This window comes from Telmatherina bonti (assembly GCF_933228915.1).
Source record: "Telmatherina bonti genome assembly, chromosome: 12".
NCBI lineage: Eukaryota > Metazoa > Chordata > Actinopteri > Atheriniformes > Telmatherinidae > Telmatherina > Telmatherina bonti.
Genome location: NC_136610.1, coordinates 16,185,508 through 16,202,905, shown reverse-complemented (window position 1 = coordinate 16,202,905; position 17,398 = coordinate 16,185,508). Strand labels below are relative to the sequence as shown.

Here is a 17,398-nt window from a genome sequence, read left to right as displayed (position 1 = left end):
TCACACCAACTCATTGCCATTTTATTGTACATTCATGGAACAAGAAAAAAAAACTCTGTTGTTAGAAGCTTATCAATTGATGCCAGTTGATAGACTAGGGTTGCGTGTTTTGTGAAGACAGATCTGTTCCAAGCAACAGTCTATCTTGTGCCAACCATAAGGTATTTTGTTTTTCCTTGTGTTCGGGTCCAACAGCTGGTATTGCAGCTTAACTAGCTGGCATTTTACCCTCATTAATTGCCTTTGTATGTGAACTTGTCTTTAAACATAAGTTCTAACTTCTATACTGGCAACTGTGTTACTAAAAAAGGTCTCTGGACAAACCTTCGAACCATCTGCTTTGTGCACTACAAAAAAAAAAAAACGTCAAATAAAAGATAAAACAAAAACTAACAGTCTAAGCTGGTATTTAAGATTATATAAAATATAAAAAAAAAACGAACAATGTCAAAGTTTTGGAATCTATTCATGTAATGCATAAGATAATGACTAAAAACATTTGTAATAATACATATTTGTAAATAGTGGTTTTACTCATTTGGTATTGTACAAAGTAAATTTTCCTTTTTTTTTTTTTTTCTTTTTTTTTTATATATCTGCAACAATTAGAGATTGAATAAGGTAAAGAATACAAAGCCAGACATAAACTTGTCCAGCTCTTAAAAAAAGAAGCTAACATTTTGTAAAAAACTATTTATCTGTTTAAAATTGTTTCCTCATACAGTTATCAGAGTGGTGTTGTCTTCAAAAATCCAGTATTATCTCGGTTCATTTCCAAACCTACTATATAACGTGACATTTGTCAGTAGCTGTCAGTCAGACTACATATACATGCCTTGAAATATTACGTATTGCAGTGTTGGGGTCTGCTTATCCACATGCTTCGTTTCATATGTCAATACAATCACCCACAGTGACTTTGCTTCTGCCCTCTGAGACTGTTATGAAGGATACTGAGCAAGAAACTTGAAAGGATATCAGTGACTGATGAAGTTATTATCAACAATAGGTTCTTTTAGGTGCTGTTCTTTAATTTGGATCAATAACACGGGTGAAAGTAATAATACTCTCTTTTCCTCTCATCTATTTTTTCTCCATCAGATACCTGTCAAACCACACTGGGACTTCCCATTGTTAAAGAAAAACCAATGAATAAAATATTAGTGGAAATTGTATTTTTCGTTTGAATAATGTAAAAGAGCACAGCGTTGGCGTCCACATCTCAAGGTTAGAATATATTGTTAGTTTCTCCTGCCTTGGCCCATGCTTTGTTCTTGTTTGGTGGAAAATGAGAGGATCCAGTTCTATTAAGTTTTTGTTCTAAGGGACACTTTGCCTGCTCTGCCAGGAAATGTTATTTCAGCAGCTTGAAAGAAATTACCCAGCATGAGGTATGTAATGTCAAGGCAGTACCATATGGTATGACTCAGGGAGTATGCCAAACTTTTCAACTTAACCTGTTTCCTTGACTATGTCTCAATCAACTGCTTCCTACCAGGAAGTAAAGTAAAACAATGAAAGGACAGATGAAGCTTTAGGGAAGGTTTATATGCTTGATGGATCCAAGCTGACACTCATATGATTATAACTGAAAGTCATCTTAAAACTTTTAGAGCCCTTTGCAGGTATTTTTGTCATCTGGAAGTTGTCATATGTTAATTAAGCCTTAAGTGTCATCACATAATCATGATGGTCTGACTGATGGAGTGCTTCTGAGGTAATCTTCCTTGTGGGAAATTCTTATTTTCTTCTATTTATCTAAAATTCTGTAAGAACAGGAAGTGGGCATCAAAGAGATGTCAAAATCCACTATTTGGATTCACCTTTCCTAGTTTTGGATGTATTTGCCAAGTGTTATTTTCTCTTTTTATTCCAAAACCATTTTATTTAAATATTTAAAAACTGCCTGAAAAAACAGAAAAGCTTCACTGAAAATAAGCTATCCATACTTTCCTTCCTCCTGCCATGTAACACCAGCATATTTATGCAATCAGAGAACAAACTAGACACTGGCTGAGTTTTTCTTGTTTAATTTAACAACAGACAGTAATTTGCCTTAAGGGTACACAAACAATAAAAGTTTAAAATTAGCTTGGCCTATTGACCTATCAGTGAAGTGTTACAATTGTCCTCATTAGAGGGGAGTGGAGTAGTTAAAGCACCCTAAATACTTACAACCCAGCAGTTTCATAAAAGGTTCATATAAAAGTATTCTTGTGTTGTATATCTTAGAAACCTAAATAGTTAACGCAAAATATTGTTTATATGTACCACATGTAGAGTAATGTTATGTTAAGCCATGTCAGAATGATACCATATGGGAAATTATAGAGATAAGTTATTTAGATCCCCGACAGATAATGTGAAGCTGCTCTCTCCTGCTATTCACATATTCATTCATTAAATTTTCCAAACCACTTAGTTCAATTCAGGGTCACAGGAAAACTGGAACCCATCTAAGCAATTTGAAGGGTACAACCTAGACAGGTTGCCAGTCCATCTCAGTTCAGATATATTGAGTCAAATTTAAAAAGACTATATTGAAATTAAACTAATTCGGAAAAATAACAGACAAAAACTAACAAACAGACATGGGGCAGACTTAGCAGAAAATCTGGTTCATAACAAAAATGGGGCTTTTTAATTATCAGATATTACATTTTTGGCACACTTCAATAACTCCCTACAAATTTGTTTTTTTGTCCTTTTTGTTCCCCATTAGAATTGACTCTTTCTAGCCAAAGTAAAGTAAATTCTTCCAGGAAACAATGATTTTAAACAGGGAGAATGATAAAACATTACCTAAAAGATGGCTATCCCAGGATGCAACAGTCTGACGTAACTCCAAATTCTGTCATAAACTGCATAGAAATATTTCTGAGTAAAAATGACTTGTGTTTATCCTAAGAAAGTATAAAATAACACAACTCAGAAGAACAGCGTGGCAGTCAGATCATCTAAAGGGAAACTGAAAGACAACAGCACAGTCTTAACAAACTGAGATTCAAGCAACAAATTTAACTAAAAAAAAAAACAAAACAAAACAAAAAAAAAACTAATTGTCATGAGCAACAGCCAGTAACAAGAGCAGCTTATTCTGTTTGCTGACATTTGCTGAGCAAAAACAGAACAGACTGTCCAACATCACAAGCTGCAATTGCCATGGTTTCCTGCCATCTCCAATGTAAATTAAACCCTTGAGAAGAGTCGCCAAGATCCCAAGATGCCAGTTGCATAGGAAGTTTCTGCTTCTCATTACCACTGAAAGAGACCACAAAAGCCACCCTGAGTACCTGTATGGACATTACTCCCAATAGCATGACAGCAAACACTAAATACAACTGCTAGCAAAAAGCACGTTAGCTTGTTAGTCATGTGTTTGTTACAAACGTCAAAGTGCTCTGAATGTCAAAGCCCCAAGACAAATTTATGTTATGATTCTGTTTAAAAGAAGCTGAGCTTCAAAACTATGACATTTCTTATAGATATACTGCATTTTCCATGCAGCTACCCAAGTTTTTTTTAATTTTTTTTTATTTTTTTTACAAAGCTAGTGCACGTGGTGTTATATTGTAGGGCACTTGACCTAACAAAACACCATTGCTGTGAATTAATTGACTATTTGAATTATTCATATTTCCAGGCAAGTGTTTCTAAATTGTCAGATAGTTGAACGTGTTGGTGTTTCATCTGAAAAAGTGCTACAAAGGCACCCTGCATGTCAATATTTTGCTGTGTGAACATTATTCTCATTGGCATAAATGCATACAGACACAACACAGAGCATGTTAGGTATTTGTCTGCTGGAAAAACTCCAAATTGCCCAGAATTTAAAAAAAATAAATAAATAAAAAATTCCAGATAAATTTGCAATACCATTTAAAGTCAAGTGTACTCTGTGTCAAAAGCATTGAATGGTCTTACATTTTAAAAATTTTCCTTGTAGTTTGATATCTTACTTCTATGGTACCAGTAGAATAGTGTGTGAGGAATTCCCTGAAAATTTTCATGCTTAATTTAAAACAAGTGTTTCCAATTTTTCAGAAAGCAATAAGTGTTGGTGGTTGCACACACTCCAACCTTTGTAATATCTCTGTTGTTAACCTATTGCAGTGTTTCACAATTCTAGTCCTCCAGTACTGCTGCCCTGCATGCGGAATTAAATGAATGACTCGTTAAAAAGCTTGCAAAAAGCTTGATGAGGAAGTTATTTAATCTCAATCAGGTCCGTTTGAGTAGGAACACGTCCACACACAGGACCCATACACATAAGAATGAAAAATATGCGTACTGTCCCTTTAATGACGAACCAACCCACACTCGGCATGTGACACAACAAGGAAGTTTAAATGCGTCTTGATAAGTACAGTAGCTTCACTTTTCAGCGACTTTTCTTAACGTCCTGCTTTACGTTATTATTATTTGTATTTTTTAGATGTAATGGCTTGATGACAGCGATAACACTGAAACAACGTCCATTGTAATGGCCACGCATCGACTGTGCAACATGTTTGTTTCTCTCCTGATTTTAACTGTAACTCTGCAGTTTCCACCTGGACAGGCATCGCTACCTCTAGTTGTCAACACTTGGCCCTTCAAAAGTGCGACGGCGGCAGGTAGGCCATACCTATGGGCCATACTTGCATCTTGTTGCCTGTTAACGTCCTCGCGCAGCTGTTTACACAGGTGGTTACTTCAGGGCAGAGTTCACTCATGTGACACTGGGGAAAGAAGACAAATAACTTTAAATATAATGCCACTTGTTACTTTAATTTTGATAGTGTTTTGATTGCTTTGGATACACAATTGATCTAAATACAATACAGGGTATTTTGCATGGCTTTGTACTGTAAACGTACTATTTCATCTTTATAAACTAATCTAGTTAAAACTATAAACTCGAGTTCATACTGTCTTCTGTATTTAGACATGTACTGTTCATAAAAGCCTTGTATTAGTATATTATGGTTACCCAAACCCCAAACTGAAATAATGAACAGTTGAAGAGGTAAACTTCACGTTAGTTTGTTACACTTGGAAAAGGGAAGCTTGGATGTTGCAGTTTAACCCCTATGACTAATTTATGTAACATCCCAACACTTCATCTGGTGAGCTCTACTCCATGAGCAACAGCATATACAGTAGTTTTAAAGAAATTGGTTTAATAATAAACTGCTAATCTGCTGCTATTATAATTAACTGTGTGAACCACTTACTAAAATCTGAGTCCACCATTATTTGTTTTTCTTATGCAAAGATCTGCTGTGCATTTCTTTTCCAATCATATGTTAGGAGATCACCTTGGGAGGTGGCAAGCGTCTTCACGCATGTGCATTTTTCATAATTAGCCATCATCCATGATAATAATAATTGTTACATTTGTGTCTACAGTCCTGGGTTTTTCTTTTTTCAAATGTTAACTTCAAGCTAATGTAGACCTGTAAAGTCAATCCCTTTGACTAATTTCAATCACAGTAGGAGAAAGAGAAGTCTATGTATTTTGGGGATGGAGTCCTTGGCAGCTTTATAATCAGTATTTTTTGGTTTACCCTCTCTTACCATTGCCATTGGACCCCCCTCCCCCAGTGTGCTAGTGAGTGACCCAGAGCTTATCCGTATGAAAGACCATCAAGGTCTTAGATGGGGATATGAAATGGGCTGAACTCTCTACTCTTCCAAACCAGCATTGGCACGCCTGCCCTCACTCCATTTGATTTCCTTCAGGATGATACATCGCTCATGTTCAAATTGAGGGAGAAAATGTTTCAGCTTTGCTTGTGACTTATCCGTCAAGTCGATTTCCAGCAGGTGCACAGCTCGACACAAAAAATGATAGGAATGGTATCCAAAACATCTCAAGCAACAGCTCACACCTGGGGTGATTAAAGTTCACATAAGACTCACACTTTTTGATAGATGGATGCCCTTTAATTTATCAGATGTCTGTCAGCTTTTTCATTTTTACTGCAAAGGATATGAAAATGAAATAAACAAACAAAAAAAAACCACCAAGGAGCAGGTTTTGTTTAGCGGGGAGATATTTTAAGGTGTAGTCAGTGAGCGTCAACCATTGATACACCCATGCGAATGTCTTTTCCTTTAGGAGCTTACAGAAGCAGCTGACAACATCAGGCTAATCTGCACTTTCATTCTGCTGAATTTTATAAAAGCACAGAAACCTTTAATACATGGTTTAATAGAAAAATGACTTGAGACTTTAGTTGGATGCAGGTGGCTGTGCTGTCAGTTGGTATTTTGATCATTCGTGGGCGCTTGGGGAATCAGTGAGCAAATGCTTTTATGATCCCTGTTTTAATAGGTGGCCATGTAACTTGAACTCAAAAGTCTCGATAATGCATGTAATTATGTATCCCAAATCTGAAATATGATTTAAATAATTCCTAAAAAAAAAGCTTGGATGGGTGTGCATTATATTTTAATTTACTTTTCATAGGATGTTAAAAAAAAAGAAAAAAAAAAAAGTTATCTTTTATAAAAACCCAAATATCGTGTTGGTTGATCATCTGTTCTGTCAAGTTATATGTATACTGCAGTGGGTATTCGAGCTGCATCCATCAGGCTTAGCTGGTTTTTTGTCAAATAAAGATTTGTTGGACAGAGTGATCCTGCATGCTGAAAGCCTCATTGTGTGTGTAGCTTGGAGTGCCCTGCAGTCCGGTGGCTCAGTGTTGGATGCAGTGGAAAAAGGCTGTGCCCGCTGTGAAATGGAGCAGTGTGATGGCAGTGTCGGCTTTGGCGGGAGCCCTGATGAGTCTGGGGAGACCACGCTGGATGCGATGATCATGAATGGGTAAACCATGGATATATACTGTGCTGTTGAAAAAAGAATTACTAGGTAATGACATGGTAAGAATAATATCAAATGCAGCCTAGCTGAGCATTGAAGATAGATATCAGGGATTTTTTTTCCGTTTTTTTTTTTGTTGCTGGAATTTCACAGCTTTCATATCTAGCTGCCATTTTCACAGCTATGTAAGTCAGTACAAGCCCAGCCTTAATTTTTAGATGTTACGCTTTTGCACTATTTGATGTAATCATGAAATATTTATAAATGAAAAGAGAAAAGGTTATGAAGTTTTTTTGTCTTTTTTTTACAGTTTAAAACCTACATTTTAATTGAAGATGACTCACATCTTGAAATGCTAATTAGACACCTGCAGCTGTCAGCATATTGTCACACTTATTCTTTTATTTTTTAATTTTTTTTTTACAATTTGTGCTGTTGATGTCCTTGTGTCTTTAACATTTACACACTTAACTGGCTGACCTTTCCTTCAAGTCTTTCTTCAGTGAAGTTTTAATTAAGACTCTAATTAGGGTCCAAAAGCTTGCCAATTATTAGGTCCTTAAAAACTAACATTTACACTCTCAGAAGTTATAATGGGAAGTAAATGTCAGCCCACAACAAAAGACAAGCAGCAAGCTGTTTGCTGTTTCTTTATTGAATGTTTCTTCTTTTTACTTGCAGGAAAATTGACTTTTTTTTTTCTTTCCTTTTTTGGTTACATAGTCATGAATACATTGAGGGAAGAGGCTAGTCTCCTGCACACAATCCAATATCGTTGCAGAGAAATCCAGTAGATATCACCAGCAGCTATTTTCTTTGCTTAAAGCAAAGGAAGCTAAACAAACACATGTACGGTAATCCAATAGAGGAGTCCAGCAAGAAATGTTCCCTCTGTAAAAATGCTCCATCTTAGATATTGTGTGTAAGACTTGTCCTAACTTTGTGCAAACGCTGTAGGTTTAAGCTTCCTATGACAAACATTAAATATCATCCAGTCATTAAAATACCACAGAAAACTGCAACATGAAAAATACTCAAGTATTTATGAAGGTTACACGTGGTTTGTCTGAAATATATTTGCAGACAGTTGCACGTTGTACTCGTACCCAACAGTGGTTTATGATGGAAATAGATTATTTGATCTCGTAAGCCAGCAGGAATGTCTCTTTTCTGTGTTTCTGTTTGAGTAGTAATACAATGGAGGTGGGCGCCGTGGCAAACCTGAGAAGAATAAAAAATGCCATTGGAGTTGCAAGAGCTGTGATGGAGCACACTGACCACACATTGCTAGTGGGAGAGTCAGGTATGTGTGGATAAGATTGAGTTTTTAAAGAAAAGAAAAAAAAAAAAAGGAAGAAAACAAAAATGCCAATTGGGGTAGAAATAATCCTTAAGTTTGTTTGAACATCACACACAGTGGTATATAAATTCATTTTACAGATTCAACACAACTTCTATTTTTTATGTAGTTTTTTTTTTATGTAGTTATGTAGTTTTTATGGAGTTTGAAAGAAAAGGATGGGAAAAAAAATGCCTAAAGGACACTTGAATTTCCATTAATGAGCTCAGACAGGCACTTATCGCATCAAGGCTGAGGCTTTTTAGACAGAATAAGCTTTAATCCCTCGATGACTAACATTAGCAATTGGTGATGAATGCATGGGTCAGAGCTCCAGTATGATCCTCTGACCATAAAGAGAATTATTGTTAAGTGCTCAAGTGCAAATGAAAACACAAAACAGAAAAACATAAGAGCATTCCTTATATTTTTTTTCCTAGAAGAATTGAGAGATCAGAAATCAAAATCCAAAATGAAAACATTCCATTCTCATGTGACAAGGCTCTTATAATATATGATTTGGGTGAAATGTTAGAAATCCTAGGAACAGCATTCTTCAGAAAATAAGATGACTACCGGTCCGAGCTGCACCTACATATCCTCCTTCACAAGCAGTCTGCAAGCCCAAATGAGATGAAATTGCCTCCTGTCCTTTTTCTTTGCTCGTGACCTTTTGTTTTTGCCTTAACCCGAGGTCAGAGCGGTCTAGAATGAGTAACTTGACCTGAAAGTATTGCTTCTTTTTTTTTGCAGCTTCCATTTTTGCAGAAAACATGGGCTTTGTTGCAGAAGATCTGACTACCAACAAATCTGAGAATATTTTCACACAGTGGCTGAAGGGCAACTGCCAACCTAATTATCGAAAGGTACGTGCACACACATGTGAATTAGACTGAGTTTCTTCCTTTCTTGTGCTGGTTACAGGCGTGCTCCTTCTGAAAGATAGAATTCAAAAAAAGAAATTGACAGGCATACTAAAGTACTTCATAAAACGTCAGCTTTTGTGGTAAAGGTGATGCCCTGTAGCATCGAGCTGTTGCTATTCTTCAAAAGCCTCCCGTTCGCTCCCCCAATAATGTCACAACATCTCCAGAATAAGTGAGGCATTGTACATCCAAATAGATCCAGTTTTCTTCTGATCAAATTTCCTACATTAATACTCTTTTGAAGGAGTCTAAACTAATCTGAGTAGTTTTTTTTTTAAATTATTCATAGAAATTATTAATGGAATTTTACCCAGTCCAATGTCAAAATTGGTTATGAAGTTGGGCCGGCTGAGAAAAAAAAATGTATCTAGTTTAGTACATGTCAACACAGTTTGCATTGAAGAAAATAGTAAAACAACTGGAGGGGATGTAAAACAAACAAACAAACAAAAAAAAAGCCAGTATTGTAAGTAGAAATTAAACAAATTAAGGTAATATTTAATTGAACAAACAACCTGTAGTGTTAACAGTAAGGATATCTTAGTTCTGCCTTTGACAAACTGATACTGATATGAACTTAGAGTTGTGTATTTGGGTCATTTGGATATCAGAGAGCAGACCAGGAGGGTGGTTCTTGAGGTCCTTCATAATACTTTGCAGTGGATGTGCATAGAGACAACTGCTGGCGTCATCAAACACTAGTTGGTCCAACTGTAATATCCACATGGAGTACCGTGCATCTGCACACTGACATCTACTCAAAGAGGCACTCCACACATTCACTCCACAAATTAAGTTCAGCTGATTCGGCTCCACAATCTGAACAGTCTTCTGCTGTCCAACTCACAGCAGAAACGCATGACCTGCAGACCCCACCTGTAAAACTTGGTGGGATCTGTTTAAAACTTTAAGGTTTTGCATCTATAATCAAACACTTTAAATTATGTTGTATGTATTTTTGTATAAGCTCCTGATTCCACCTATTTTCCTCATATTTCTGTTGTGCTGCCAGTTAAAGAATAATCCATGTCTGTTTCAGATGATAAAAAAAAAAAAAAAAAAAAAAAAAAAAACTTTATAGGCAAACAGTCAAAAAAAACCATAAGGTGTAATAAAGTGGAAATCTAATCTTTTTAAACATTGTGTCTTGTTTCCCTTTTTTTAAACAAAGTTACTTCCAAAAACTTTTCATTCTTTCTGAAGTCACTGTATGAAGCTGTACCTGTGTTCCTCATAACTGAAGAGAAAGTTCTAGTGGTTTCTTCCTTATGAAAGGGAATATAGTACAACTCATATTCTGCAGCTTTCCATTCAACTCAATATTTTGACACTTTTCAGCAGAATTCCTCTTACCTTTAACATCAAAGGGACAGAATAAACTTTTCATATTCTCCCTACGGGTCAAACTGGCATGCTCAACTTACACAGATAATAACAAAGCATGCTTGGTCTGAAGCACTCCCCAGAACCTCTACCCAGAACCATTTACAATGGAGGTGGCAGTACGCTTGGTTACCTGTGTTTCAGTATGTGACTTTTGGTATAATTTATTTTTATATTTATAGGTATCATAAAACTACCTAATAAAAGTGGTACCAAACATTTTACTGAATTAAATCCCAGTAAATCAAGCTGCTTATAGATCAGTATGTATTACTTGTGTTTTACTATAGTAATTAGGTCCCAAGGTAACAGCATGATTGGAAAAAACCATGTCCTGTTCTGTCTCGTCGACAGAATGTCATTCCTGATCCCTCAAAGTCATGTGGACCCTACAGACCCGAGGCAATACAAGTGCAGAGCAAGAGGGCACGGCTTGTTCATGGACACTCGCACGACACCATAGGTACCTCTCACCAGCCGACGACCAAAGTCAGCTGGAAAGTAGACGGAACAAATCAGTTTGGCGTCATGAATTTTTGTGTTCAACAAAGTGATGACTAAAAGTTTCACCACATGACGGTTTTTATGTTTTTTTTTTAAACATTACAATAGTTCATACTTCACGTTTCTTTGACTGGCTGTGGTTATCAAGTATTGGCTTTGTGTGCTGTTAGTATACACTTTGTTTTTTCTCCAGGTATGATTGCTCTTGACAAACATGGACATGTTGCAGCCGGTACGTCAACCAATGGACTTACTCACAAGGTTCCAGGGTGAGTACAATATGCTGGGATCAAACAAAGAAAAGAAAGAAAAAGACTAAATTCAATTTGAGGAACAAAAGAGGGAGAAAAAAATACTCACATTGGTTTAGGTAAAAGTTTCTTGGAAAGCATTTCCTAGACCTTAAAAAAAATCACTTGCACACAGCTATTGGTGATCATCACCATTTATTGATTATAATCTGTAGATCTTCTGCATTCATCTTAAATAGATGATGCTCCATCCTGTCCACATATACAGTTATAGGACAGCTGTTCTCCTAGAGGAGAAGGATTGTTTTTCAGTTACTGACACAGCATTATGTTTAAAATGATCTCAGGCATATCATCGATGATATTCCTACAAAAAAAAAAAAATAAAAAAATGTTACCTTAGAGAAATAATCTCATTTGGCTGCCAAGGGTGTGCAGCCATGGAAGAATCAGTACAGTACCTGCTCTGTTCTGTGATTGGCCGCAGTATATCTTTGACTTTTTAAGCACTGCTTCTATTTGAAAATGCAATCCTTTTTTGTTTGGTAGGAAGGGTCAGATTTAAATGCTGTTTCAGTAATTGCTAAAAGAAACCATTTCCATAATTCACATTTCTGTGAAAAAAGGCAGTATCCAACACCGCAACAGAAGCATATATTTTTTTCTCATTATTTATAGAAATGACACATTTACTGAATGTAAAAATCACAGGGAAAAAAAAAAATCATTAAATATGAGCATATATACATAAAAATAAAATCAGAGGCCAGCCCTGTTTAAACTGTCTACAAAAGCAGAGGATGTGCTCGGTGCAGTAATATAATCATAGGTAATGATTTTACTCATTTTCAAATGAGAGAGAAAAAAAAAAGATTAAATCAAAAATGTCACCACATGTTCCATGTAATTTATGTGATCAAATATCTGTGTGTGTGTGTGTGTTGTCCTATGTTACTAAAACATTCCATCATTAAATCAGAGAAAATTTTGTTATAAGGCTTCAAAGGGAAAGACTAGTGAGATTATCCAACAGCGGCGCATAGTAATAACCCAAAACATGGCGTCTCATCAGTCACCAGTCTGATCATTGAAAAAGTTGCTCTCCCGGAGGGACTGTGACACTGATCAAAGTCTTAACTTGGAGAATAATATTCTTGAAGTATTTCTTTTTTCTTTTTGTAGCATTCATGATAATTAATTTATAAATGTAATTAATTAAATGGTTAAACAATAAGTTCTCATCATATGATATTTTGCAAATACGAGACAGAGGATTTGCATTAGATTTATTTTGGACACAATTTTACCCTATAAAGCTTCAAAGTAAGGAACGCATGGAGGGGAGTAACCTGGGCTATGGCAGCTGGCCCAAGGACACGCAGGAAGTGTCCTTGAGCCAGCGACCTTCTGATTGAAGGACAACCACTACATCTTCTGAGCTACACCTGAGATGTATACATGTATTCATGGTAGACTTTAGACAAACACTTGAAGTGATGACTTTGAATGATTTATGGAAGTTGCAAGGTTGATGCACTGCTGCTCTAGAAACACTGGGTTGGAGCGAATCTAGCAGCCTGTGGCGGCTGTGGTTATAAATTTCACAGAGGTTTTTTTTTCCCCCTTTTATCCTACATTAAAGAAAACAGTTATAAATATTATATTGCATTCCTACAACTATATCACCCCCCCCCCCTAAATGTTACACTGTGAGGCTTTATAACCAGAGCACACATCATGGTATATTGAGACATTGCACATCTGGGCACACAAACTGTTTAAGATGACTGCTGTAGGAAGGAGTAAGAAAGGCAAAACAAAACAATCAGTGTAAAAGTCTAAATAAAGATAAAACATTAGCATGATCATTAATTTATGATGCAGGTTTTTATTGTGCTTTTGAGACTTTAGTATCATATAATATGGGAAGATTTTGTTATTTTGAGCTTGCCTTGTGTTTGTTTGTTCTTTGACTTCATAAAAAAAATTGTGCTACGAAGTCCTGCAACAAACTTTACTGACTTTCAAAAGGGGTGTTTTTGCCCTTTTAAGCATGGTAGTTTATTGATACTTTGTATAACTACTGACAGTTGGAATTTGCTTTTAGCTGTGATTGATGGCGGCAAACAAAATGTATTTTTCTTTTTTTTTTTTTTTTGTCCTGTAGGCGTGTTGGAGACTCTCCTATTGTAGGATCTGGGGCCTATGCAGACAGCTCAGCGGGTGCTGCTGCAGCTACTGGAGATGGTGACATCATGATGCGCTTTCTACCCAGGTGCTTTGACAGTTTACTTAATACATTTCAGAATGTTTCTGTGTCTTGTTACTTTGTAAAAGCGGTGAATAAAAAAAGAACAATATAGTAATAATCAGATACTGATAGAAAATAGTTGGGGAAAAATAACTAAAAGCCAAGAATCTTCAAGGCCTCATTGCAGTAAAATAAAAAAAAAAAATTAAAAAAAAGGTTTATGCTTAAAACAGCCAAATTACATCAGTTTCAGTAACAGCGTCTACTGTGGGAGTGATGTGGCACGTTCCCACATCATATCAGCTGAATGCGTTCTGTTGGAAGTTTTCCTGTATATTAAAATGGTTCCCTATGACTCCGATATAAACCCAGCTGATCCAAACTAAATGTGCCTACCGGATCTAAAGTCCTCCATTCTCCCTAACCTGATTTTATTTCCCAGTCACCTTTGTGAAAAATAAGGTAACTAAACAGAAAAGGTTCTTCAGAGAACATCGACACTTGTGACGTGAGCAGAGTTTAAACAGCCAACTTCTAGGGTGTGCCTCAAGCTCCAAGTGCATAAATAGTATTATAAAGAGAGGAGGGATGACTATGTTGCCCCAAAACTGTCATCCCTACACTCCTCCAAAGAAGCGGGATTTCACTTAAACAGCCACGTCTTTCCAGGCTCTAAGACCCCCCCATCCTCCCCAAACTGAAGGCTTTATTTATCCAGGCTAGTTTGGTGAGCAGTGAGCACACATGGCATTCTTTTAAAGTTGAGCACCTGAGGGTTGTCTCTTTCAATTATAGCTTTTCTCTCTCTCCCCTTTTTTTTTTTTTTTTTTTTTTGTTTTACAAACTCCCCTTCCTGGATGTACTGCAGGTTTATGAAGAGAACCTTGTTATTGTTGGCCAAAACTGTCTTTAACGCTCATATTTTTCCAGGTTATTTTTAATTTTGTGGTTACAAGCTTTAATGTAGACTACAGCCAAAATGTAGCAGTAACACATCATAAAGTGCATCTATCATTTTAAAACATACCTAAGGTGAATATTAAAAAGGAAAAGACTAATGTTTTGCAATAAAATACAATGCATTGTTTGCTTTATTAAAGTGCTTTGAATTTCCTTGTACATAAAATACATAAAAACTTCCCCTGCATAAAGTAATGTTAGAATCGATTTAAAGTAAAAGTGAATTACAACAAACTGATTTTATTTAGTCATGAATATCAAAGGGTGACTTAAGGTTCTTACATGAAGTGGGATAAGCTCAGGTTTAAAGAATTCAGGGTGTTATCACTATACTCAGGCCATGTTATGATTCTAAGGGCATCACTATGATGATCCTGGTTGGTTGCCTTGACAGCACTTATTAGTTTGCCTCATGTCTTCTCCGTGTCATCCTGCCAACAGTTACTTGGCCGTGGAGCTGATGAGGGCTGGGGCTGATCCCTCGGCAGCCTGCAAGTCGGCCATTTCCAGAATCAAGAGGCATTACCCCCAATTCTTTGGAGCCATCATCTGTGCTAACACAACAGGCCATTATGGTGAGTGTTTGGCTTCACAAATACAGATTGCATTGCTCACAAAAACACCATACAGGGCTGATTATAATACTAATAGTTCTAAAATGTTCACAGATTGTTTTTTGGAGGGGAAAAAAATGTATGTAAAAAAAAAATTAATAGATGTATCATGTATGAAGAGTTGAATTGGCCTTTTAATTTTTACTGAAATTTTAAATGAACTTAAAACAAGTTTGAATAAGTGAAAATAATAGTAATTGGAATTAATTTAGCTATAAGTTAAACATGAGCATTACAGCACGTGTGCCCAAATGAAGGGAGACTTTAGCTTGAAAGTTTTAGAACAAAGTGGTTTTCTTCAAAAGTCTTAAGTAAATATATCCTTTAAGTTTTCATGTTTATATAAACACTGCTGACAGAAAGTCAGCAACTTTTAGTTGGAACTTACAGTGTATTTTATCATGAATGTAGGAAATTAAAGCAAAATCTTGTCATGGTTCTTCCTTTATCTCAAACAACTTATAAAAGAAACGCTAACAGTAGTGATGGAGTAAACCACAACATAAAATGTAAATGTCTACGTAACTTGTCATGTGTTAAAGCTGGGGTAGGTAACGTTGGGGAGCCTGCAAGATTTGAAAGTAGCATCCTCTTTTGGCTCCTCCCCCTCTGGTTTTGCTCCTTGAGTGATCCAAGGCTTTTTTTTTCTCATCTCCGCCAAGGAGGTTATGTTTTTACCGGCATTTATCGGTTTGTGTTCAAGATAACCTAAAAAGTTATAAACTGTTTTTAATTAAATTTTTGCGAGTTATTGGAAATGTGAAAAGGTTTAATTTTGGTGGTGATCTGGATCCAGGAACGTTTTTTTAAAATGCCGAGGCGGAGGTCTGTGCTCTCCGAGTGCTTTTCTAGCTCGCAGCTTTTTCCACCAAAGATTTTCTCTTTCTCGGCTGTTTAGCGGGAGGAGGCAAATAAACCGAGCTGTGTCGGGAATTCCTTCTGGCATTTTCTCAGCCGGGAAGAAACTTACGAAATATAAGAAATTAACAACTTCAATTTGGCCCAAATGTTTTGATTGATCAGTTTTTACAGATTTACAGTAAACTGGGGGTCTAACTATATTACTTATTGTGATAACTGATTTAAAAATGTACAGACTACTAACAGGACAAGGAACCACTTCACCCAGAGTCTCAGAGATTACCTACCCCAGCTTTAAGTGTTGTCTTGGTTTGATGATGTCACCACATGAACAGTATTATGAAAAAAAGAAAAAGTTTGAATAAAAGTTGTCATTAAACCAAACCTTTTAGCAGCTAAGTCATGGCACAGAGACTTTTTTTTGGGTCTTTTTGCAGTTATTAAATCTCCAAAGAAGAGTAAACATAAAAAAAAAGCTTAAAAAGTTTAACGTGCTGAAAAGCTTAGAGAAATTCAAATTAAGTGAACCTGTAAAATTGTAAGAGGAGGTGATCTAGCTCTTTAAATTGTTTTTGTTTTGTTTTTTTCCCCGAGACTAGCAACTCTGTGATCAGAGTGAAAAAATAAGAAAACTCTTCACAATAAAATCTAAAGGAAAAAAAAAATGAAAACAAAGAAGAAAAAACTTAAGTGAAGCAGACATCAGACAGTTAAAAAAAAAAAAAAAAGTCAGAAAACAGAAAGTCTTTCATACCTAAAACTTCGAAAAAAGAAAGAGGATGTTTGTCAGCCATTCTTCCTCAAACAGTTCGAACAAAATCTGCTCTAGCCTAGAAGTGTTGTTCTCATGGCAACGGTGGCAAGTTTTGGAACCTTTTGTGGCAGATAAAGAAGCACACCCTTTGGCTTTCCTTCTTTAGTGAACTCATAGCATTTTCACCTTCAAATAACAGCTTGTTCCACTCAAGATCTACTTTTACAGTATATCTAGTGTTCTTGTTGCACACATAACCTACTTTTCACTGCATGAAATGTGATCAGAGTGAAAAAGAGAAAGGAGGATTAATGGATATAAACATCTGAAAGGTAATTAAAGAAATTATCACCACTAAGACAAAACATTCACATTAACTCTCATTATGCTGCATTCATGACAGGAAAAGGGTGTGTGTGTGTGTGTGTATATATATATATATATATATATATATATATATATATATATATATATATATATATATATATATATATATATATATATATATATATATATATTTTTTTTTTTTTTTTTTTTATTTTTATTTATTTTTTTTTTTTTTGTCTGTAACAGGTCTGTCTCTCCTTAATTTTCTCAGGTGCAGCTTGTAACAAAGTCCAGAGTCTCACCAAGTTCCTGTACATGGTGTCAAACACAGAGTCAGACACACCAATCCAAAAATCTGTAGATTGTTTTTAGACAGATGGACTCTCTGCATCTCTTACACGGAATTCACAATCTTCACTG

General features: G+C 36.0%; 1 protein-coding gene across 2 annotated transcripts; it reads left to right on the top strand.

Moving 5' to 3' along the window:
• Positions 1-4,352: 4,352 nt before the first annotated feature.
• aga (aspartylglucosaminidase) lies at positions 4,353-17,396 on the top strand. Of its 2 annotated transcripts, none has more exons than XM_079250543.1 (9): positions 4,353-4,616; positions 6,658-6,811; positions 7,999-8,111; positions 8,901-9,013; positions 10,811-10,919; positions 11,154-11,229; positions 13,379-13,486; positions 14,864-14,997; positions 17,250-17,396. In XM_079250543.1, exons 1-9 carry the CDS (start codon positions 4,484-4,486, stop codon positions 17,348-17,350), a joined length of 1,041 nt encoding a protein of 346 aa, XP_079106669.1. In that variant the 5' UTR covers positions 4,353-4,483; the 3' UTR covers positions 17,351-17,396. The 2 variants fall into 2 exon arrangements, with proteins under 2 accessions (XP_079106669.1, XP_079106670.1); XM_079250544.1 differs by having other exon boundaries at positions 17,225-17,396.
• The last annotated feature ends 2 nt before the right edge of the window (positions 17,397-17,398 follow it).